At 36.9% G+C, this 24,301-nt stretch overlaps 1 protein-coding gene across 2 annotated transcripts in view; it reads left to right on the plus strand.

Annotated features, from left to right (window-relative positions):
- The window catches only part of METTL8 (methyltransferase 8, tRNA N3-cytidine), a 174,063-nt gene that overhangs the window by 38,281 nt on the left and 111,481 nt on the right, over positions 1-24,301 (plus strand). For both annotated transcript variants that reach the window (XM_070799098.1, XM_019970994.2), the window contains exons 2-3: positions 8,369-8,523; positions 19,996-20,087. In XM_070799098.1, coding sequence (XP_070655199.1) covers positions 8,381-8,523; positions 19,996-20,087 — 235 coding nt within the window. In that variant the 5' untranslated portion in view covers positions 8,369-8,380. The remainder of the gene's footprint in view (positions 1-8,368; positions 8,524-19,995; positions 20,088-24,301) is intronic.

Raw genomic sequence — 24,301 nt, forward strand, 5'->3', positions numbered from 1 at the left:
ACTCCATTTTAGTGGCAAGCAAAAGCATTTAGCCAAAATTTGGAGGTAGGGCAGAGATCTCTTCTCAGCTGCAAGTGTAATATGGTATTAATGGTGAACTCAGAAAACGTATATTAACACCACCTTCTCCTTGGCATGTCATACGATATATATATGGAATTCAAGTCATTTTATATGTTTGGTCATTTCCTTGCATTCTAAAATGGATGCACCCTTACCTACATCTAATAGCTGGCAGGAAGTCTGTCAACTCTTCATGGCATTCCAGTGTAGTTATAGCATAATAGCTGCTGTTGATAATGAAATTCTGCCACTCTGACACCCATATGAGCTTCAGTTCCTTTCTGGATCTGTTCCTTAGTAATCGCTTTAGCCACTTGACTATTCATGCTCAAGTCGTGGTCTTGAGATCTCAGAGGACCGTGGCCCTAAAGCCGTATTCTTTCTTGGTTGTGTTTCGTTGTGACCTTGGCAGGACTTGAGAGGAAGAACTGTCACAGGATGGTAAGCTGCACGTGAGCACCCACAGGCAGGGGGGTCAAAACACGCCACGATTATATGTGGCCAAGAATTTAACATGGCAGAATTAGTTTGAGCAAAGTGAAGTGAAAGGTCAGGACCCCAAACCTTTTCAGGGGCTTCCAAGAATAAAGAAAAACACTCTCAAATACCTGACAAGGATTTGTGGAGATTCTTGTTGCCTTTGTATTTCTCTGCTCTGGACTTTTGTATCTCAAACTAAATATAAGCCTTAGCAATTAAAATTGCATACCAAGACATGCCTAGAAAACTCTTACCAGGCTTCCCCGTTTTGAATATCTGCAAGTTTTATTCCTGACAAACACTAGATCAGTTCAGTCACTCAGTCGTGTCTGACTCTTTGCGACCCCATGAATTGCAGCACGCCAGGCCTCCCTGTCGATCACCAACTCCCAGAGTTCACCCAAACCCATGTCCATCGAGTCAGTGATGCCATCCAACCGTCTCATCCTCTGTCGTCCCCTTCTCCTCCTGCCCTCAATCTTTCCCAGCATCAGGGTCTTTTCAAATGAGTCAGCTCTTTGCATCAGGTGGCCAAAATATTGGAGTTTCAGCTTCAATATCAGTCCTTCCAATGAACACCCAGGACTGATCTCCTTTAGGGTGGACTGGTTGGATCTCCAAACTATAAGTTCAGTTCAGTCACTCAGTCATGTCCGACTCTGCGACCCCATGAATCGCAGCACGCCAGGCCTCCCTGTCCATCACCAACTCCCAGAGTTCACTCAGACTCACGTCCATTAAGTCAGTGATGCCATCCAGCCATCTCATCCTCTGTCGTCCCCTTCTCCTCCTGCCCCCATTCCCTCCCAGCGTCAGAGTCTTTTCCAATGAGTCAACTCTTCACATGAGGTGGCCAAAGTACTGGAGTTTCAGCTTCAGCATCATTCCTTCCAAAGAAATCCCAGGGCTGATCTCCTTCAGAATGGACTGGTTGGATCTCCTTGCAGTCCAAGGGACTCTCAAGAGTCTTCTCCAACACCACAGTTCAAAAGCATCAATTCTTCGGCGCTCAGCCTTCTTCACAGTCCAACTCTGACATCCATACATGACCACAGGAAAAACCATAGCCTTAACTAGACGAACCTTTGTTGGCAAAATAATGTCTCTGCTTTTGAATATGCTATCTAGGTTGGTCATAACTTTCCTCCCAAGGAGTAAGTGTCTTTTAATTTCATGGCTGCAGTCACCATCTGCAGTGATTTTGGAGCCCCAAAAAACAAAGTCTGCCACTGTTTCCACTGTTTCCCCATCTATTTCCCATGAAGTGATGGGACCAGATGCCATGATCTTCGTTTTCTGAATGTTGAGTTTTAAGCCAACTTTTTCACTCTCCACTTTCACTTCATCAAGAGGCTCTTTAGTTCCTCTTCACTTTCTGCCATAAGGGTGGTGTCATCTGCATATCTGAGGTTATTGATATTTCTCCTGACAATCTTGATTCCAAACTATAAGGAGAAGTCCTAAGTCTGTGGGGAAACAGACTTAGGAAACATTGCAACAATGTTGCTAGTATTCAAAACCTTATTTCATACAAGTATACTGCTTTTCCACCGCACTATGCTGGTCTCATAAACAAATTGCGAAGTGTTTTCTCTAGTTTTTGAAAGAGTCTGTGTAAGATTGGTGTTATTTCTTCCTTAAACATTTGGTATTCATTAGTGAAGCCATCAGAGCTTCCAATTTTCTTTGTAGGAAGGTTTTTTGGTTTGTTTATATTGTGGTAAAATATACATAAAATTTACCATTTTAGCTATTTTTAGGTGTACAGCTCAGTGGCATTCAGCTTAGTCACACTGTTGTACAAACACCACAACCAGTCATCTCCAGAACTTTTTCATCTTCCCCAAACTAAAGCTTTATATCCATTAAATACTGAACTCCTCTTCCCAGTGCCTGACAATACCATTCTACTTTATGTCTCTATGAACTTTTGATCATTCTAGGAACTTCATATGAGGAATGATAAAACATTTGTCTTTTTGCAGTTGGCTTACTTCACTTGTCATAATGCCTTCAAGACTTATCCATGTTGCAGCATGTTCCAAATTCCCTTCTTTTTAAAGCCTGAGTAATGTTCTATTTTATGTGTGTATCATAAAAGGATGTCCATTCATCTTTGATGGACATTTGGATCGTTTCCACCTTTTGTCTGTTGTCAATAATGTTGCTATAAACATGATGTACAGTTATCTCTTTGAGTCCCCACTTTCACTTTGTTTAGGTATATATCCAGAAGTAAAATTGGTAGATTGTATGGTAAGTCCATGTTTAATATTTTGAGGAATTGTTGTACTGTTTTTCACAGCAATTGTACCATTTTACATTCCCACCAGCAACTCACAGGGACTCCAGTTTCTCCTTGTCCTTACCAACACTTGTTAATTTCTGAGCTTTTTAAAATGTGTTTTTGTTTAGTCACTAAGTCGGGTCCTACTCTTTTGGAACTCCATGGATTGCAACCCATGGGGCCTGATGTTTGTTTGCTTTTAACTATAAATTTAATTTACTTAATAAATTTAGGGCTATTTCTATTTTTTCTTGTACTATGTAAGTTATTGGTAAACTGTATTTTTCAAGGCATTAATCCCATTTAATAAAGAAAATAAAATTGTTCACCATATCTCCCTGTTACCTTTTTCCAGGCCTATAAGGTCTATGGTGATGTCTCCTCTTTCCTTCCTGTTATTAGAAATTTATATTTTCTGAAACACAAATGTTTAGTATCAGTCTTTCCAGAGGTTTATCAGTTTTATTCATATTTTCAAAGAATCAAATTTTGGCCTTGATCTTCCCTGTTTTGTCCATTTTCTATTTCATTGATTTCTGCTTTTATTTTTTATTATTTCCTTCATTCTACTTACTTTTCATCAGATTTACTGTTTTTCTAGTTTCTTGAAATTGAAGGCAAGATCACTGATTTGAGATCTTTCTTCCTTTCTAATAAAAGCATATAAAACTATAAAATTTTCTCTAAACATTGCTTTAGATACATCTCACAAAATTTGATATTTTAAGATTTGATAATTATTCAGTTCAATATACTTTCTGATTTGCCTTAAGATTTACTAACTCATGTAAATCTTAGACTCATAGGTTGTATAGAAGTACGTTGCTTAACTTCAAAACATTTGAGAATTTTTCTAGATATCTTGTGTTTGGATAAAAAAGGCAAGAATCAATAATCTGCTCCTTCTTTTAAACGTAAACACAGAATATTTTTTAAAAGACATACCCTACACAACACTACACAAGACAGCTGGTGGGGTTATATTAATATCAGACAAAATAGACTTCAATAAAATGACCGTTAATCAAAATAAGGAGGGATATTTATTAATGAGTATTAATGAGTCAGTTCATCAAAAATATTAATATTTTATATTGCTATTGTGGTCAGAAAGCATAGTTTGTATCATTTTAATACACTGGAATTGATTAGGACTTTTTTTTATACACCAGCATATGTGGTCTGCCTTTGCAAATGTTCCATGTTCACTTGAAAGAATGTGTTTTCTGCTGTTATTAGTTATATTGCTCTTTCTGTAAATGTCATTCAGGTCAAGTTGATAATGTTCAAATTTTCTGTGTCCTTATTGATTTTTTGATAATTTGTTTCTGAGTGCTGTTCTGTTTATTACCGAGAGAGCGCTATTAACCTAACCTAGAGTCTGTCATACAGATTGAAGTATGTCAGAAAGAGAAAAACAAATGTTGTGTTTTAACACATACATGTGGAATCTCAAAAAATGTACTTATGAGCCTATTTGCAGGGCAGGAATAGAGACACAGATGTAAAGAACGAACTTGTGAACACAGTGGAGGAAGAAGCAGAGTGGGGATGAGAGAGTAGTGTTGGCGTATATGCACTAGCATGTGTAAAGTAGATAGCTAGTGGGAAGCCACTGTGTAGCACAGGGAGCTCAGCTCCCTACTCTGTGATGACCTAGAAGGGTGGGACGGAGGTGGGTGTGGGAAGGAGGCTCCAGAGCAGGGGCTATATGTATACTTAACAGCTGATTCACATTGTTGTAGAGCAGAAGTTAACACAATATTGTAAAGCAATTATACTCAAATTTTTAAAAGTCTCAAGTATTGCTGTGAAATTAATTTTTTTTTAATTTCTATTTTTGCTTCATGTATTCTGAAGCTCTGTTATCAGGTACATGCACATTTAGGATTGTTATATCTTGATGAATTGGCTCATCATTATTAAGTGTACTAGTCTTTTTTTAAGTCTACTTTGTCTGTTATTATACCTCCACTGGTATTTTTCATGCAGTGTTTGGATGGTATCTCTTTTTTAATTGTAATATATTTGTATCTTTAAAGTGCTTCTCTTATAGACAGTACAGGTATGCCCTGCTTTTTGAAAGTTTGCTTTACCTACTTCACTTTGATGAAAGACCTATATTGGTACCTGTTTTCACTAAATGAAAGAAATCTGAAGAGGATTTTCACTTTTACAAAAAGAAGTGAAAAGTGGAAATAGCTTTCAGTGTTTGTTTTGCAGTGAGCTGTTATAGAGAGGCAGTGCAAACTCTAACCATCGAGAGTGGCATCTCTGAGCTCCTTCCCTGGGAACTACACTCAGCATCAAGCCACCATAACTTTGAGCACCTGTCTTTACCTTGATTTATTTTGTGCATCTGTTAGCAAGGTGTGTGCTACTTGCTTTTTTGCTTTACGCCATTTTGGCTTACAAAAGGTTTCACAGGAATGCTCCACTTTCAGATAGTGGAGGAAACCTGTATATGGTTGCTGCTACTGCTAAGTCGCTTCAGTCGTGTCCGACTCTGTGTGACCCCATAGACGGCAGCCCACCAGGCTTCCCTGTCCCTGGGATTCTCCAGGCAAGAACACTGGAGTGGGTTGCCATTTCCTTCTCCATGTATATGGTTGAGTCTTGCTTTTTTATACAAGTGAACAACCTTTGTCTTTTAACTGGAGTCCATTTACACTTAATATAATTACAGATATGGTTGGATTTAAATATGGCATCTTGCTATTTGTTTTTTCAATTGTTCCATCTTTAGTTTAGATCTCTAGTTTCTCCTTCCTTTCCTGACTTCTTTTGCGTGATTAGAATATTTTTAGCTGTGCTTCTTTGTGCTACTTCAAATAAAACACCACTTATCCATATAATTTCATTATGCATATAATATCTTAGTTAAACTTGTATTCAGTTTAGGGTATGCCAAAAGAGAGTTAATAGAGGGTACACAATGAGAGGGGACTCTCTGGTGGCAGAAACCAACATTCTCTACCATAATTCTTTTGGAAACTGACCCTGCCCTTCTTTTCCATCACAAAATGGAACCATGATCCAGTAAATGTTAAGCTAACACAATAGTCAAGACATTAAGTACATATTTATTTATCATTGCAGTGACTCTAACTGGAGTGTAGCCCGTGTACTGTGCACACAGTGTGCACTTAAAGTACACACTGTCACTTCCTTCTTCCTCTCTATTAGGATATAAGGAGCCCCCTTGAGAAATATGAAGTAACTTTCTTCCAATTAAATTTGTGTCAGACAAGCATCAATTTTGTGTAATCAAACAAGTAATTTGTGAGCAGCTTGATACCACCCTTAGATGTTTACAATTTAGTTGAGAAAGCATTTATGTAATTTTATTACATTTTTATGTTTATTATATAAATTTACTATATATTTAGGGCTTCCTAGGTGGCTCTAGTGGTAAAGAACCTGGCTCCCAGTGCAGGAGAAGTAAGAGACACAGGTTTGATCACTGGGTTGAAAAGATCCCCTGGAGGAGGGTATGACAATACACTCCAGTATCCCAAGGAGATACGAGAATCCCCTGGACAGAGGAACTTGGTGGGCTGTGGTCCATCAGGTCACAAGGAGTCAGACACGAGTGAAGTGACAGCATTCACATGCATGCACTGTATATTTATATAATAAAGATAAAGAGCAATGCAAGCTTGTTGCAGATAATACATAAATGAAATAGATAGATGTTTATGTGGTTAATTAGAGAAGCAGCTGCCTAAGCAGGACAAATTGCCACATGTTTAGGCGCTGGCCACATCATGTTTTTTCTATGGACTAGCTGTCTGCAAGGCACATGCTTCTCTGACATTTTCCTGAATTGCCTAATACCCAATCTGGTTATGGCTTTTTGTCTCCAGCTGTCTATAGAGGTTCCTGGTAATTTATAGTGAGAGAAACTCATATCTTTTTTCCCCCCTCTCTCCCTTTTCTATATATAGTAGATACAGATAAGTATCACATGATTATTTGAAGGATTGAAATTTCATTTTGATTTTTGCTTTCCTGGGCAGAAAACATTTATATCATTTTATACTTTTGAACATGAATTGCCTCTTTTTCTAGGTGTAATCCATTTCTACTCTTCAGCATATGGAAGATTTTATGAATAATATTCAGTGCAGAAAGAGAGCTCTAAAAATAATTGTGCTGGTAGGGTTTTGTTAGTCTTCTGTAGAGCAGTGGCAGGAGAAAAGAACAAAGGCACAGCAGAGGAAAGGTAGTGGTGGGCGGGGCATTGATTTCATTTGCCTCCACCAACGAGCTTGTATTTAGAGAAGGAAAAACAAATAAACAGAAAATCTGCACTAGCTATTGAATGTTTCATTTCTCATCACTGTTAGTCACATTTAAATGGAATCATTGCAGTCTTTTTGGTGTGTATAACTAAGCCTTTTTTCTCTGGAAAGAATATCTTGAATTTTATGTTTAAAAGCACTCTGAGATGTTTTTGACATTCTGCAGTTTGTTTTGAAATTCACAGTCTTAAAACCTTTTGACTTTTACAAGGTGGTAAAGGGTGTACAATACATGTCATTTTTATGCCTAATAGCACTTTGGATAGTGTCTAATGCATATTATATATACATACTTTTTAGCATCTGTTTCTACCTGACAGCTTACAGCATTAGGCTGAATATTGTAATGAACAACTGAATGAGGGTGAAATGCCAAGCAGTATTACAGTGGATTCGTACTAGACAAAATAAGCTCTCTAGAGTCGGACACGACTGAAGCGACTTAGCAGCAGCAGCAGCAGCAGAGCTTATTTTAATACTTTTCCATAAAGATTTTAAGCTGACATATATGCTGGTACATAATTAAAATAACATACTTTTTAAATGTTTAAGTTATTCTCCAGAAATGGAGATAGATTTGGCTAATCAAATGATTATTCTCCTTTTGACCTGGGATTTAAGCATGCTTTTTGTACAGGGAAATCTGTTTTGCAGATGGATTGATTATTCTTTAAAAATGTATGTATGTGTTATGACTGTTAGAATTAACTGATGGGATCTTAATATGGTATTCACTTGTTTATTTTACCAGTATTTATATTATTCAGCTCAACCCAAAGAATGAGATTAATAAGTTTGTTTTCTTATTTTGCTCCTCTACTTGGGTTTTTGGTCTAGTGGTCATCAAATATTTCCCAGAAATACATTTGCATAGAATTCCCAAAGCAAAATAATAACTTTAAAAAACTTTTTAATATACAAAATCCAGATTCTGGGCTTTCATGCTTTGGCCATGTGCTAAGAATTATATAAGCAAATACCAAGCAAAGCGAAGTTCGTCAAGGCTGTGACTTATAAAGAATGCCAGACAGTGTTGCACACTCCAGATACTCTTTCCCTTTCTCTTAAGTCTAAATACTTCAGGAGAGAAGCTACCATGCCCATCTTTCATTTAAAAGTGGTTAGTTTTCATGTCCTTTCTCAGTTTGTCATTCTTTTATACCAGTTTTTGGCTTTAGGTAAATAATACATTGTTTAATCCATATTGACTAATTAATTGTTTGAAACTTTCCAGGTACCTATTAGGATGAATGTGATTTGGAGAAATTATATTTCCTGTCCAAGGATGAGAAAAGTACCTCACAGATACCAAAGTGGTTGTCACCCAGTGGCCCCTCTGGGATCAAGGATTTTAACTGATCCAACAAAAGTTTTTGAACATAACATGTGGTGAGTTATCTTTTTAGGTGTGATATAATGTATGTACATTAAGTGTCAGCAGTGTTATTATTTTCATTTAGTGCCAGAAAAAGATTTTTAAAACTCAGCCCTATGTTGTTGAAGTCTAAAAGCCAGGGTAATTCATCCTTACTTGTATGCATGCCAAGTCACTTCAGTTGTATCAGACTCTTTGTGACGCTATGGATAGTAGCCTGCCAGGCTCCTCTGTCTGTGGGATTTTCCAGGCAAGAATACTGGAGTGGGTTGCCAGGTCCTCCTCCAGGGGTTCTTCCCTACACAGGGATTGAACCTGCATCTCCTGCATTGTCAGTTGGGTTCTTTTACCACCAGTGCAAGTAAGGATCTGGAGTGGCTCCTAACCCTACCTCTATCCCTCAGAAGCAATACTACGGAAAGATCAGCTGACAAATCATTACTAAACTCACTAGGCAACTCACTAGGCAAAAGTTGAGAACAAATCCTTGAAAATACATATTCTTACCTATTAGAGAAGAATTTTAGGTCTTAGCAGAGCAGGGGAAATCGTGGGGCTCACCATTTTCCAGAGTTCCATGCTGAATTGAGGGAACTGTCCAAAGCCCAGGGGAATCCCCCACTTAGGAATAGGGCACATCCTAACTAGGTAAAGTGAAACCTAGCATAGGACTTAATCTCAAAAAAGAAAAACGCAGACCCAGACCCTCATAAAGTCTGCCCACTACTCAGTAGAGTTTTCCCTTCTCCCCTACCTCTGACACCCTCAGATTACCAGAAAAGTGCAGAAAATACATAATACCCAGCCTTCAAACAGAAGCTTACTGAGAAAGATAAAAGAGAATTTATCTGCCAACAAAACATAAAGGAAAGAAGGAATGAAGGAGAAAGAACATAGCATGCATTATGGATTAGTTTGCATTTTCCAGTATTTTATGTAGAGGAAATCACAATATATGCTCTGTTTTTTGTCTGGCCTCTTTTACTAGGGATAATGTTTGTAGATTTATACATGTTGTTGCATATATCAATAGTTTGTTCATTTTATGACTAATAGAATATATAAAAAGCCCTCAAAATTCAGTAAACAAACAACCTTATAAAAATGGGCAAAATATTGAACAGACACTATACCTAAGAACATACACAGGTAACAAGCATATGAAAAGATACTCAAACACCATTAGTCATTGCTACTGCTGCTACGTCACTTCAGTCGTGTCCGACTTTGTGTGACCCCATAGACGGCAGCCCACCAGGCTCCCCCGTCCCTGGGATTCTCCAGGCAAGAACACTGGAGTGGGTTGCCATTTCCTTCTCAAATGCATGAAAGTGAAAAGTGAAAGTGAAGTCGCTCAGTCGTGTCTGACTCTAGCGACGCCATGGACTGCAGCCCACCAGGCTCCTCCATCCATGGGATCTTCCAGGCAAGAGTACTGGAGTGGGGTGCCATTGCCTTCTCCGCCATTAGTCATTAGGGAAGTGCAAATTAAAATCACAGTGAAATACCACTACATTTTCATTAGAATAACTAAAATTCAAAATACTGTACCAATACTGTTGGTGAAGATGTAGAGGAACTGGAATTTTCATACACTGCTGTGGGAACATAATACAATCACTTTGGAAAACAGCTTCGCGGCTTCTTTAAAAATTAAACAGGTACCCTGTATATGATTTAGCCATTCCATTCCTAGATATTTATCCAAGAGAAAAGAAAGCATATATCCATACAGATACTTTTACATGATTGTTCATAGCAGCTTTATTTGTAATAATCAAATTTGGAAACAATGCAAATAAATATCCATCAATAGGTAAATGGATAAACAAATTGTAATAGACAGTAAAGAATCGCCTGCAATGTGGGAGACCTGGGTTCGATCTCTGGGTTGGGCAGATCCCCTGGAGGAGGGCATTGAATGGAAGAAGCTAGAAATAAAGAATGTGTACTTTACTTTTACTAGACTAGAAAATGCAAACTAATCTGTAGAGGCAGACGACAGATCAGTGGTTGATGGTGAAGCAGTAGATGGGTGTAACAAGAAGGAGAAGGGTGGAAGGGAGGAGATACAAAAGGGCACAAGGAAACTTTTGAGGGTGATGGATAATAGTCATTATCTAGGTTGTGGTGATGGTTTCATGAAGATTACATTTGTCAAACTTATCAAATCGTACACTTTAAATATATGCTGTATGTCAATTGTATCTCAAAAAGGCCTTTAAAAATATGGTTTATATCCATACATTGGAAAATAATGTGGCAGTTAATAAAAATAAGAAAGATCCATGTGTATTGATATCAAGAGTTGGCTATGATATGTCATTAAACAGGAACAAATTGCAGAAGGGTATCTCTAGTATGGCCTCATTTTTATTAAGAAATTTCTATATGTCTACTACATGTATATTCATATCTTTGTTTTTAAATACTCAGAGAAATGTCTGAAAAGGTCCCCATCATACTGATAATGGTGTTTATCTCAGGGATGGGCATGGGGATAAGAGATAAGGTAGAGATAAAACTTTATAAGCATTAGTATTATTTGCATTTTGATTTTTTAAAAAGAATGCCCCCATATACCTATTCCCATCTTACTGTCTATCTTATAGTCTTTGTTTTTTAATAATCTGTTACAGCTCCTCATCGTTAACAATTCTGAGTTACACCAAATCTTCATCTTCAAATCCCCAGTTCACAGGCTAATAGATATAGGTTGTTAGTAAATGTTTAATGAGAGGAGTGAATTTTTTTTTCCAGCAACTGTGGACTCTATTACATTTTATGCAGAAATGAGAAGGCATTGGTTCTTTTGTGTATCTTTTGTAAATCATACCTTCCTAAGTGAGAAACTGAACTATTAATAAAAACAATCAATTTAAATGTTTATTACAGCCAAAAAGATAAGTGGAAATCCAGGAGTCAGAATTATAAATTAGTGTCAATAGTAGAAAAGATTTAATTGAAGTTAATTCAGTTATTGTCTGATATATCTATAACAGCTATCTTTTATCCACCCAAGATATTTTTTCACCAATTATCTCTAAAATCAGGATATTTCTTAAAATTGATAGCATCTTACTGTTGTAATTGGAAGTGTTTTTTCTTTCCTACTGGTACAGAAAATAATGGTATCTTAGATTTGATGAAATAGGATAATTATAATTTCAAAGTACATAATCTTAGTTGTATGCTGTTTTGAGAACTATTACACTTATTTTACTAATACTAAAACTGAGAGACACAGAAAATCTAAATTACTTTCCACTGCCATATATCAAGATTAACATTTGAGTATTTGTTATATTGTTAGAAAAGCATGAAAACCTTTTGTTATGTGGATAAATTGGCAACAGAAATAGAAAGTTGACCCAGAAAGAAGTACATGTGAACACATGGGAAAATATACAACAGTAAAAGAAATACAAATCAAAACAATTTGGTACCTTTTTAGATCTAGTAAACTAACGCCAAGAAAAAAAAAAGAGCGAGAAATTTAAGGTAACACCCAATCCTGGTAGCTTTGTAAGTTAATACAATCTGGTTATATTTCTGTTTATTTTTTGACTCATCTGTTCTTTTATTTTCCTCTACTAACTTTTTGACTATACATCTTAAAGTTATTTTTTAGATGTTATTTTAGAGCAACAGTTTCAAACATTGTGGTCTTAGGACCCCTGTACACTGTAAATCATTGAGGACACCAAAACTTTTTTTTATGTGGACTGTATATATTGATATGTTCCATATTAGAGATTGAAACTGAACATTTAAAGTATTAATTCATTTTAAAACAATAATAAATTCATTATATGTTCATATAAATTACATATTTTAATGAAAATATTTGTGTGTTCCCAAAAAATGTAGTTCAAGGAATGGCATTGTTTTAAATATTTGAGAGTCTCTTTAATATCTGACAATGGAAAAAGCTGGATTCTTATATCTGCTTCTTCATTCAATCTGTTATATCATGCTGTTTAGGTTGAATTATATAAAGAAAATTTGGCCTCACACAAATATGTACTTGTAAAGGAGAAGAGTTTTATAATAGACTTTTATGATGAGTTTATAAGCACGATAAGTTTATAAGTTTAGTAGCAGTTTCTTAGTTGCAAATATGGAATATGAAACCATATCAGTGAACTTCTGATATTCTGCTATATTATAAACCATTGTTGCACCATATACTTTGAATGAATCTTTTTTTAAACCTAGGTATCATTTTATAATATCACACATGGATAATTTGGAAAGTTTGGTTCCCTGTTTTATGTAGATCCATATGACACATTTCACTAATAATCAGAAATCACATTTATTAATACACTATTATTCCCATCAGGAAATATCTTTTTAAGTATTGAAAGCTATCAAACTCATGGCGGTGGACACAGTTTATCCAAGATTCAAATTTTTGTTTGAAAGCACAAAATTTATCTTTGACAGCAAATACTGTCCTTAAAGCTCATTTCATTTACTTTTAAGATGCCAAATACTCAAGTCTGAATAGCTGTAGTTTGTCTACGGTTGCTTTTTCAAGTAAAAATAGCATTCCATGAAAAAAGCACCTAATTCACTTCACAATGCAAACAATCGTACAAGTGCTTTTCTACAAGTCAGTCATCTGTCTTCAGTGTGCAGCTTTTTGCATGCTTCCCAACACATTCTCCAGTGAATTGAATTTTTTAAAACAAAAACTAGTACATTCTTTATCATCCCCTGACTGGTGGTATAGAATTGATGACTGCTAGTACAGATCTTCCTTGACTTACAATGGGGTTATGTACAAATAAGTTGAAAATATTGTAAGTCAAAAATCCAATTAATATATCTAACCTACCAAACAGAATTTAGCCTGTCCTACCTTAAACATGCTCAGCACATTTACATTAGCCTACAATTGGGCAATATCATCTAATACCACACATATTTTTTAATAAATTGTTGAGTATATTGTGTAATATATTGAAGGCTGTACTGAAAGTGAAAAACAGAAGGTTGTATTTGTACAGAATTGTTCTAAGTGTATTGATTGTTCATCTTTGTGATCACATGGCTGACTGGGAGCTGCAGGTCACTGCCAGTGCCTAGCATCATGAGACAGTATTATACCACCATGATTAGCCCAGAAAAAGACCACGATTCCAAGTACGATGTCTACTAAATGCATATCACTTTTGCACCATCATAAAGTCGAAAAATCACAAACTGAACCATCATAAATCAGAGATCATCTATACACTTTGGTGCTACTGCCTCGTTTCATACTTGGGCAGTTGCAGTTTTACCCATCGTTGCTTTTATACCATCAGTGCAAATGTTGCACAGTGAAAAATGCAAGTGACAGTATTATTATGAAAATAGTTTTGACTTAATGAACTACCTGAAAATGGGTCACACTTGGAGAACCACAATTCTAGACATTGCAGTGTGCTTCCTCAACTTCATACAAGTCCACTTAGAATTAATGTTTTACAACATTGTATGTCAGTAAAATGTAAAAACCTTACAACAGTGTGTTTCTACTTATTCATTCAGAGTTTGCTTTATTGTGGTTATATAGTTTACTGCTATAGCCCTCTAGTGGCTCAGACAGTAAAGAATCTGCCTGCCATGCAAGAGATGTGGGTTCAATCCCAGGGTCAGGAAGATCCCCTAGAGAAGGGAATGGAAACCCACTCCAGAATTCTTGCCTGGGGAAGGAATCTCATGGACAGAGGAGCCTGGGAGGCTACAGTGCATGGGGTTGCAAAGAATCAGACACAGCTGAGCAACTAACACATACTTTTACTTCTATACATGTCATAAACTTTGTAATTCCTTATTTTTGCTGTATATAGTTAGTAATTTTTAAGAGGAATTAAGAAAGAATTTTTAAAAATATTGTCTTTTATACTTCGTCACATATTCATCGCTTGTGGTCTCTTGAGTCTACCTCAGTGTCTATGTGGTACCATTCTCCTTTAGTCTGAAAAAATTTCTTGTCATGTAGATTCTGCTGGTAACAAATTCTCTCAAGTTTTATATACCTGAAGATATCTCTGTTTTTAAATTTTGAAAGATATCCTCACTGCATATATAAATCAAGGTTGACAGATGTTTTTCTTTTTTAAATTTTTATTGGAGTATAATTGATTTACAGTTTTGTGCTAGTTTCAGGTATACAGCCAAGTGAATCAGTTATACATATGCATATATCCACTCTCTTTTAGGTTCTTTTCCCATGTAGGTCGTTACAGAGTATTGAATAGAGTTCTCTGTAATGTATAGTCGGTCCTTATTAGGTATCTATTTTATATACAGTGGCATGTACGTGTCAGTGTCCCAGTTTATCCCTTCTCCGATCCCCCCACCCCCTCCCCCGGTAACCATAAAAGTTTGTTTTCTAAATCTGTTCTGAATCTAATGTGGTTCTTATTTCTATAGCGTGGCATTTTGGGGGTCTTAACTGAATACCCAAGGTGTTCAGAATGGTCTCTGGCTTAGCCAGAGGTCTAGCATCTCCAAGCACCGCACTGCACAATCTATGCAGACTTCAGTGGCCCTCCTCTTTGTCCAGCCCTCTCTTCTTCAGTATTCCGCCACACAAAGCCTCACCATCTCAGTGGCTCTGAACCCTGATTTCTGCCTTCTTAACTCACAAAGCTGTCACTCAGTGAGACAGCCAGGCTCTTCTTGGAGTCCCCTCTGTACCACAGTCTAGAACATGTCCTAGACAGAAAGCCAGAGTAAATTGGGGAATGACCTTTTGTCTTTCTCTTCTTTTAAGGATCACAGTCCTGTGCTGTCTGAAGTGTAGTCCAGTGCCTAAAAAGAGTTGCTTCATATACTATTTTATCCAGATTTATTATAGTTTATGCAGAAAGATAAGCCTATTTCTAGGTACTCTGTCATGGTCCAAATCACAGATCCTATACAACAGTTTTAAGTCCTGTTAATAATTATGAAGATTTTATAGCTCTATAGAAAAGTGTTTGTGTGTATCCAAACATATAGGAAGGGAACTTGAAAAATTAAGAATTGTTAATTGATTAGGATATTTAAACAAAAGGTCAGACTTCAGATTTTTCTGTTACTATAATTGTGACTACGTAATAAAAATGACTTTGTTATGAAATTAAAGATTATTGAAATAGTTTTAGGCTGAAACTATTTAACTTTATTTCTTCCTTTTACTTTAGAATATTTTATTTTTAATTTCACTAGGCACCTAATACATTCCTTAAATTTATCTTTAAATTATATTCTGTAATAACACTTTTACATACACAGTAAATGACAAAGACAAAACATTTTATATGCATAGCTTACACTGGGTACTTTGTTTTATATCTAACTGACTGTTAAAAATTATAATAGGAAGTGGCACCACGTTCAGCAGAGTTTTCTATAAGTAGGATCCTCAGAAACATTAGTACCCAAGCTAAGTGACTGTGGAGAGCATGTGTGTGTGTTTTAACTTTTTGAAACCAAACCAAATGCACGATTATTTAGATTGTTATTGTCATCAACTTAAAGCTAAGCAAGGAACCATCACTTGTACTCTGTATCAGTTCAGTTCAGCCGCTCAGTCGTGTCCAGCTCTTTGCGACCCGATGGATTGCAGCACACCAGTCTTCCCTGTCCATCACCAACTTAGGGAGCCTACTCAGACTCATGGCCATTGAGTCAGTCCAACCATCCAACCATCTCATCCTCTATCATCCCCTTCTCTTCCCACCTTCAATCTTTTCCAGCATCAGGGTCTTTTCCAGTGAGTCGGTTCTTCACATCAGGTGGCCAGAGTATTGGAGTTTCTGCTTCAGCATCAGTCCTTCCAATGAATATTCGAGGTTGATTTCCTTTAGGATTGACTGGTTTAATCTCCTTGCAGGCCAAAGGACTCTCAAGAGTCTTCTCCAACACCACAGTTCAAAAGCATCAATTCTTCAGCGCTCAGCTTTCTTTATAGTCCAACTCTCACATCCATACATGACTACTGGAAAAACCATAGCTTTGAAGAGATGGACCTTTGTTGGCAAAGTAATGTCTCCGCTTTTTAATATGCTCTCTAGGTTAGTTATTGCTTTTCTTCCAAGGAGCAAGCATCTTTTAATTTCATGGCTGCAGTTACCATCTGCAGTGATTTTAGAGCCCAAGAAAGTAAAGTCTGTCACTGTTTCCATTGTTTCTCCATCTATCTGCCATGAAGTGATGGGACCAGATGCCATGATCTTAGTTTTCTGAATGTTGAGTTTTAAGCCAACTTTTTCACTCTCCTTTTTCACTTTCATCAAGAGGCTCTTTAGTTCTTCTTCACTTTCTGCCATAAGGGTGGTGTCATCTGTGTATCTGAGATTATTGATATTTCTCCCAGCAATCTTGATTCCAGCTTGTGCTTCATCCAGCCCATCATTTCACGTGATTCATTCTGCATATAAGTTAAATAAGCAGGGTGACAATATACAGGCTTGACATACTCCTTTCCCGATTTGGAACCAATCCATTGTTCCATGTCCAGTTCTAACTGTTTCTTCTTGACCTGCATATAGATTTCCCAGGAGGCAGGTCAGGTGGTCTGGTATTCCCATCTCTTTAAGAATTTTCCACAGTTTGTTGTGATCCACATAGTCAAAGCCTTTGTACTATGTACTATGTATATAGAAGGAATATAAAATTGCACACACACGGACACATATGAATTGAACTCATAGGACTTATGACTACTCCAAAATTATGATTTTATTCTACTAGCCATGTTGTGAAAATTTTCTTTTTAAAAATCCTGTCTTTTTAAGATTTTTTTTTCTCAAATTCAAGTTTTCAGGAGAAATACTCAATATATTTTATATTTTCTTCTCAATTCTCTTATTTAGGAAAACATATTCTTTTTTATTATAAAGATTGCTGGGTTTTCTCCCAAAGGATAATGTAAAGTTTTAATGGCCATTGTTATATATCTTAAACATACAGTATAGTTTTTTATAAATATTTTTTAAATTATCTCTAATTGAAGCAGTTTTAAAATATTAAGGAAATTTTAAGGCAGTTAGTCTTTTTTTTAACTTTTTATTTTGTATTGGGATGTAACCAATTAACAATGTTGTGATAGTTTCAGGTGAACAGTGAAGAAACTCAGCCATACGTGTACATATATCCATTCTCCCCCAAACTCTCCTCCCATCTAGGCTATAAGGCAGTTATTCTTAATTCCATAATTCTACTATAATTGTTTTTATTTTACCCAGTGTGTGTGTGTGTGTGTGTGTGTGTGTGTGTGTGTAGTTGTGATTATAATACATTTACAGTTTGGGGACCTGCATTTTAACCTCATGCTATTTCATATACACTTTTCCATATTTTTAAATAATCTTCATATGTATCATTTTAAATGTCTACATAATATTCCTTTGAGTTACAATAATTTTTCCATTATCCTATCACTGAGGTTGTTTACAATTTTTTGCTATTATATTTGGTATTCCAGTGAATACTGTTGTACAGGTACTTTCCTGTTTTATTGGCTTCATTACAATAAATTCCCAGAAGTATAATTTGCAAGTCAAACAGTATAAACCATTTTATTCCTTTAGTTGTGGTGGTGGTGGTTGTTAAATACCTGATTATTTTCAGTTTGTTTGTTAGTTAGCTGTCTCTATGCTTAAATTGTATTATAGTTGTATTTATTATAAACCTGAATGATTCTTATTGCTGTCTGTTGGGCTTGGGTATACATGAATCAGAGTCTTCTAATATAAGAACAGCCATAAAGCAGCAGGTCTGGAGGAAGTCCCCATAAATACAGTAGAAACATTTTATAGGTTTCTGAGGGGATTCTGTAACTATATAGTGGAAAATCTGTTCTGTTGGGGCTTAGGGTATAATATTCTCCTCACTTAGCAGTTAAGAAAATGAAGCAACATAAAAAACAGTGTAAGGAAGTTAGAGAAGTTTAAGAAATAACTGAATCTATTAAATACTCAGGAAGAAGCAAGTTTTACAATTTAAAACAAATGTGTAAAGCTAAAAACCACATATACTCTCTTTGTCTCAGAGGTTGATTTTTTTAACAGGAAAATGGACTGTTCTATTTGCCTTCTTATATATTTTTAGAAATTTACAGATGAGAAACTTATCCCCAGCTTTAATAATACTATTTTTTTCAACAAATGATTTCTTGCCTTTAATGTCATAACTGTCATCTAATAATATTCTCTGTAATTTTTATGTACAGAATATAAAATGTACTTATCAAGTCCAAGTTATATATGTGATTGCTCACACATATTAAAATAAGTCAAAGGAAAAATTTGTTTCAATCTCATTCATTAAAGCAAGTGATAAAGCTGTTTAGTGATTATTTGGTTTGTAAGTAATTGGGTTTTTTAAATAACATCTGTGAAACTCTGATTTTTACATTATCATATACTTTTCCTAGGAACTTCAGTATATTGGTTCTGATTCGTCTAATAAGTAATTTCTCACCTTTCACTGGTGTATTTATAACCAGGTCACTAGAATATACCCTGTCATATCTGATTGCATAAGCATGACTTAAAATAGTACCAAGCTTGTCATCATTCCACCCAAAGCAACCCCTTATTCTGTCATTGGTGCCCCCACTTTCCTCAGTACTCAGTTTTAATACCTTAGAATCATTCCTGACTCTCAGTCTTCTCTCCCCTCAATATCTAGTTAATCTCCAGATCAACTCCCTCTACTCTTCCTTTCTGTTTTCCATTGCCACCACCTTAGTCCTGAGACTCATTACTCCTATACCACTGCAACAGACTTGAATTTTGCATATGTAATTTTATTGTTTAGAAAAGTGGTTTATTCCAGGAAATTGTATCACTTACTACTTATAGTCTTACCTATTGCAAAAAAAAAGAAATGCAGATTTTGAAAAACAAAACAAAAAATCACCTTTTTTGTATAAAGTTACTTATATTTCAAGAAAAGTATTTTGGTAGCAGAAAATAATATTCTCTCATATAGAGTAAATTATGAACCTGAAAATACTTATTTCTAGAAAGTGCCAGATCTTAGAAGGATGACCTTTTAATATGCTGTGTCAAGTAGTCTATCATTTAAACATAAGTAAATCCATACACAGAAATTAAGGCAGCTAATAAGAAAAGTGTAAAAGGACTATTAAAAAACTTTTAAAGAATGCTAATACATAGATTAACAAAAAGATTAAGCTTTAGAATAAAACACAGGAAACCATCATAGTGCTCCTGGGACATTACTTCAGCAATCAGTTCCAAAAGGTGGCTGGGGCTTGCAACACAACCAAATTTAAACAGAAGAACTGTAGGAGTTACAGGATTATACCAGCACTGTCAGAAGGAACATCTGACACAAAATACATTCATTTGGTATGGGATTTGTTTGTATCCTCTGTCTTTGACTAATCTAGAACGAAAGATGTATCCCTTGGCACTCTTTTTCTGCCTTCTTCAATTATAAAACACGTTTTATAATCTTTATTTTTTTGAAAGGGATCACATGCAATGGTCAAAAGAAGAAGAAGCAGCAGCCAGAAAAAAAGTAGAGGAAAACTCAGCTGTGCGAGTCCTTTTGGAAGAGCAAGGTAAGCAGCTATATGTAGCTCCTGGAGCCTGGCTTTTCTGTTTGACCTCCCACTGATTCAGTTCACACCTTAGTCTCTCTTCCTCCTGATTGCGTCACCATTTGTTCTTAGCTTCTGCCTATGCTAATTTACTTGTTCCTTTAGGATAATTCCCAGTCATTCCAGTGTGGTGAAACCAAAGTTAATGAAATAAATTACGTACTCACCCTATATGTACTTGCTCTTTTGGTAGTCATATTATTGCTTTCTCTGGGAGATAGGTAAAGGTGGCATTTCAAGCAAGATAGGAAAACACAATTTTAAAAATTTCCTTGTTGTTATGTATCTTTTAGTATGCTATTGTGCATTCAACTGCTGGGAATATTCAATGAATTCAAAAACTTTGAGCAAAGAAGGTAAAGTCATATCAAAATGTTGCTGGTCTTTTAAGATGAACACAAAGTTTCAATAATGATTTAAGTTATTTTTCTTGGAGGCCTTTGATATTTAGAGTTTAATTTAGGTAGGCCTTTCCAACCTTCAAAAATGGTCTCTAAAATATTGCCCTATTGTGTAATCACCAAGCCAGAAAATAATAAGTATGGGTGAAGATGTGGAGAAAGGAAACCCTTGTGCACTATTGGTGTAATTATAAAATGGTACAACCTCTACTGAAAACAATATTTAAGTTCCTCCAAAAATTAAAAATGGAACTACCGTATGATCTGGCAGCCCCACCTCTGGATATATAGTCAAAAGAATTGAAAGAGATACCCAAAAGGTCTTGAAGGAATATTTGCATACCTTTGTTCATAGCAACACTATTCACAGTAGGCAAAAGGTAGAAATAGCCCAAAATTCCAGCAGATAAATTGATAAACAAAATGTGGTCTATTCATATGGAATATTATTCAGCCATAAAAAGAAATGGAATCCCACATGCCATATAATCTGGATGAACTTTGAGGACACTATGTTAGGTGAAATAAGCCAGTCACAAAAAAGGCAAATACTATATGAGTCCACTAATATGAGGTATATCAATAACCTCAGATATGCAGATGACACCACCCTTATGGCAGAAAGTGAAGAACTAAAAAGCCTCTTGATGAAAGTGAAAGTGGAGAGTGAAAAAGCTGGCTTAAAGCTCAACATTCAGAAAACAAAGATCATGGCATCCGGTCCCATCACTTCATGGCAAATAGATGGGGAAACAGTGTCAGACTTTATTTTTCTGGGCTCCAAAATCACTGCAGATGGTGACTGCAGCCATGAAATTAAAAGACGCTTACTCCTTGGAAGGAAAGTTATGACCAACCTAAATAGCATATTCAAAAGCAGAGACATTACTTTGCCAACAAAGGTCTGTCTAGTCAAGGCTATGCTTTTTCCTGTGGTCATGTATGGATGTCAGAGTTGGACTGTGAAGAAGGCTGAGCACCGAAGAATTGATGCTTTTGAACTGTGGTGTTGAAGAAGACTCTTGAGAGTCCCTTGGAGAGTCCCCGCAAGGAGGTCCAGCCAGTCCATTTTGAAGGAGATCAGCCCTGGGATTTCTTTGGAAGGAATGATGCTAAAGCTGAAACTCGAGTACTTTGGCCACCTCATGTGAAGAGTTGGCTCATTGGAAAAGACTCTGATGCTGGGAGGGATTGGGGGCAGGAGAAGAAGGGGACGACAGAGGATGAGATGGCTGGATGGCATCATTGACTCGATGGACGTGAGTCTGAGTGAACTCCGGGAGTTGGTGATGGACAGGGAGGCGTGGCGTGCTGCAATTCATGGGGTCGCAAAGAGTTGGACACGACTGAGCGACTGATCTGATCTGATCTGATCTGATAAATGAGTTTTCACAAAAATCAGTGAATTTTCCCAATACCCTTATTAAGAAACAGAAAATTATCAGTAATCCAGAAACTTCCTCATGCTGTGTCCCAAATTACTTTCCTAAACCCCTAAGACTCCACATAGAGCACCCACTATTCTGGCTACTAATACCATAAATTATTTTTTCCAGAACAACTTGGTTCTGGTCACCATCATTTCTCAATCACTTATGTAGCAATATCAGTGTACCTGTTAGCTAGAACAAGAGGCAGCAAACTGTGGCCATGGGCCAAATTCAGCCCACTGTCTGTTTTTATAAATAAAGTTTTATTGGAGCACATACTCATTTGTTAACATTGCCCATGGCTGCTTTAGAGGTATATCTAAACAGCTGAATAGTTGAAAAGACTCTATATAGCCCACACAGACTACTTATTATCTGGCCCTTTACAGAAAAAGTTTGCCAACCCCTGAGATAGAATTTTGTTTCCACATTCATCAGCGGTCTTGAAATTCCCCAGGGAGAAATGTTTGCATTCCTCCTCTGTTCAAGCCAAGTATAGTAAAAATCACTAACCCCACTGGTAGTTAACTATTGTTCTGGTGACTTTAGTCTACACTTGAGGCTAAAGTTTGAAGCAAAGGGTGCTGTTGAAACTGAGCTAGTGAAACAGCCCTCATTAACTGTCCTTTACCAGTGAAGGGGGCAGTGTGGCCCTATCTTATCCTCTGCTATCATTTGCTGTCCCTCAGAGCTAGTTTTCCTTCCTTACCGTAAGCATGAATGTGTCCTGAAGGATGAACAGGAAAGGAGAGCACCTGATCCACAGTGGAACCATTCTATTTTTATGAGCTCCAGCCATGCAGTCCCAGAATGGGATGTGGCCAGGGAGTGTTGGGGTTGGATTTGAGAGTGCATACCAGTGGCAATTCTGCTTACAAATCAGCCAACATTGCATTCCTTTGCAGGAACTCTGTCACACTGTTTCTGAGGAAGTATAATTTTGCTTCTTTGCCAGCAGCTGCACAGACATATTTTCCACATTACTCAAGCTTCTGCTAGTGGCCACCTGGATATGACAGAGAGAATCAAGCCTAAACAGAATTAAAAGATATCAGTCATCTTAATTCTTTTCCAGGAAGTTAAAAATTATCCATAGTTTATTTCCTGAGAATATGAAAAACCAAGGATTTTTTTTCATGCTCTTTTGAATATTTCTGTTTAGAACATAAATAGATGAGCAGTGCTGATAATGTTCCCTTAAAGTGCTCTATATGTGGCTGCCTATTTTGGCCTATTTATGTTAACAATGAACTTGAGTGAGGCTAATGAGGAGGTTATTTTCAGGCCTTGGAAACCGCAGTAAAGGAAAATGACAGTTCCCACAGAACCATAATGTGACTGAAATAGAAAGGTGGTGACTGGCCCTTCTCTATAGAAGCAGGAAAAGCAAGCTGGAGAGGACTGATGATACTCCTTTGAAGCGTTTGGTTTGCGTATTAGCATGTCCAGTCTCTTTCTGAGCAAGTTTTCTGGCTGCTGTGGAGACACAGAACAAAAGAATTCATTTAAAAATGCCTCCCAGTGATCGAGGCTTCTGTTGGGTCCCTACCCCCATAACACTCCTCAGTGCAGTGGACTTTATACATGTCAGAGAACCGCTACAAGGAGAGGAACCCACAATGAGGGTGACCATTACATCACACTTAAGCAAGGTTGCACAGAGCAGCAACCAAGGCAACTGCTGCGCGTGGCGAAGAAAGAAAGAAAACTTCTGTCCTGAGGAACCATGTTGAGTGACAGGACGTTACAGTGAGACCAGATACATACCAGCCCCCCACTCCAGTCTCCACCAGGGATCATCAACCTGCAGGTCTGCAGAAGCCCTTGGTGAGGCTCCTAATTGGATATTTAATGTCTCTGATGTATATAGGTCAAGGTGAAGAGATCCATTTAAAAGCTCTATTCCCAAATGTTGTGAAAACCCAAAGGAAGCTATGACCCGGTTCTTCTCCCACTGCCCCTGTTAACCACTGTCTCTCTCTTTTTTGTATATATTTATTTTTATTTGTTTGGCTGCACGGGTTCGTAGTTGTGGCATGTGGGATCTTATTCCCCAACCAGAGATCAAACCCAGGCCCCCTGCATTGGGAGCACAAAGTCTTAGCCACTGGACCACCAGGGAAGTCCCTACCATCTCTTCTTATCCAGGAGGGTCCTAAATCTTTGAAAAAGCCAATTTTATCTCATCGCAAAGTATTCCACTTACAGAATAGTATATAGCATGAGCCTTGTGTATTGATTTTGTCTTACTTATTTTAATGCCACTAGGAGGAGGTGCTGATTGTTCTCCCATGCTGACCAGCTCTCTGGCACCTTCCTTTTGGTCTCTGTGTGTCAGTCTCTC

Source organism: Bos indicus, chromosome 2 (assembly GCF_029378745.1).
Source record: "Bos indicus isolate NIAB-ARS_2022 breed Sahiwal x Tharparkar chromosome 2, NIAB-ARS_B.indTharparkar_mat_pri_1.0, whole genome shotgun sequence".
In the NCBI taxonomy this organism is placed as follows: domain Eukaryota; kingdom Metazoa; phylum Chordata; class Mammalia; order Artiodactyla; family Bovidae; genus Bos; species Bos indicus.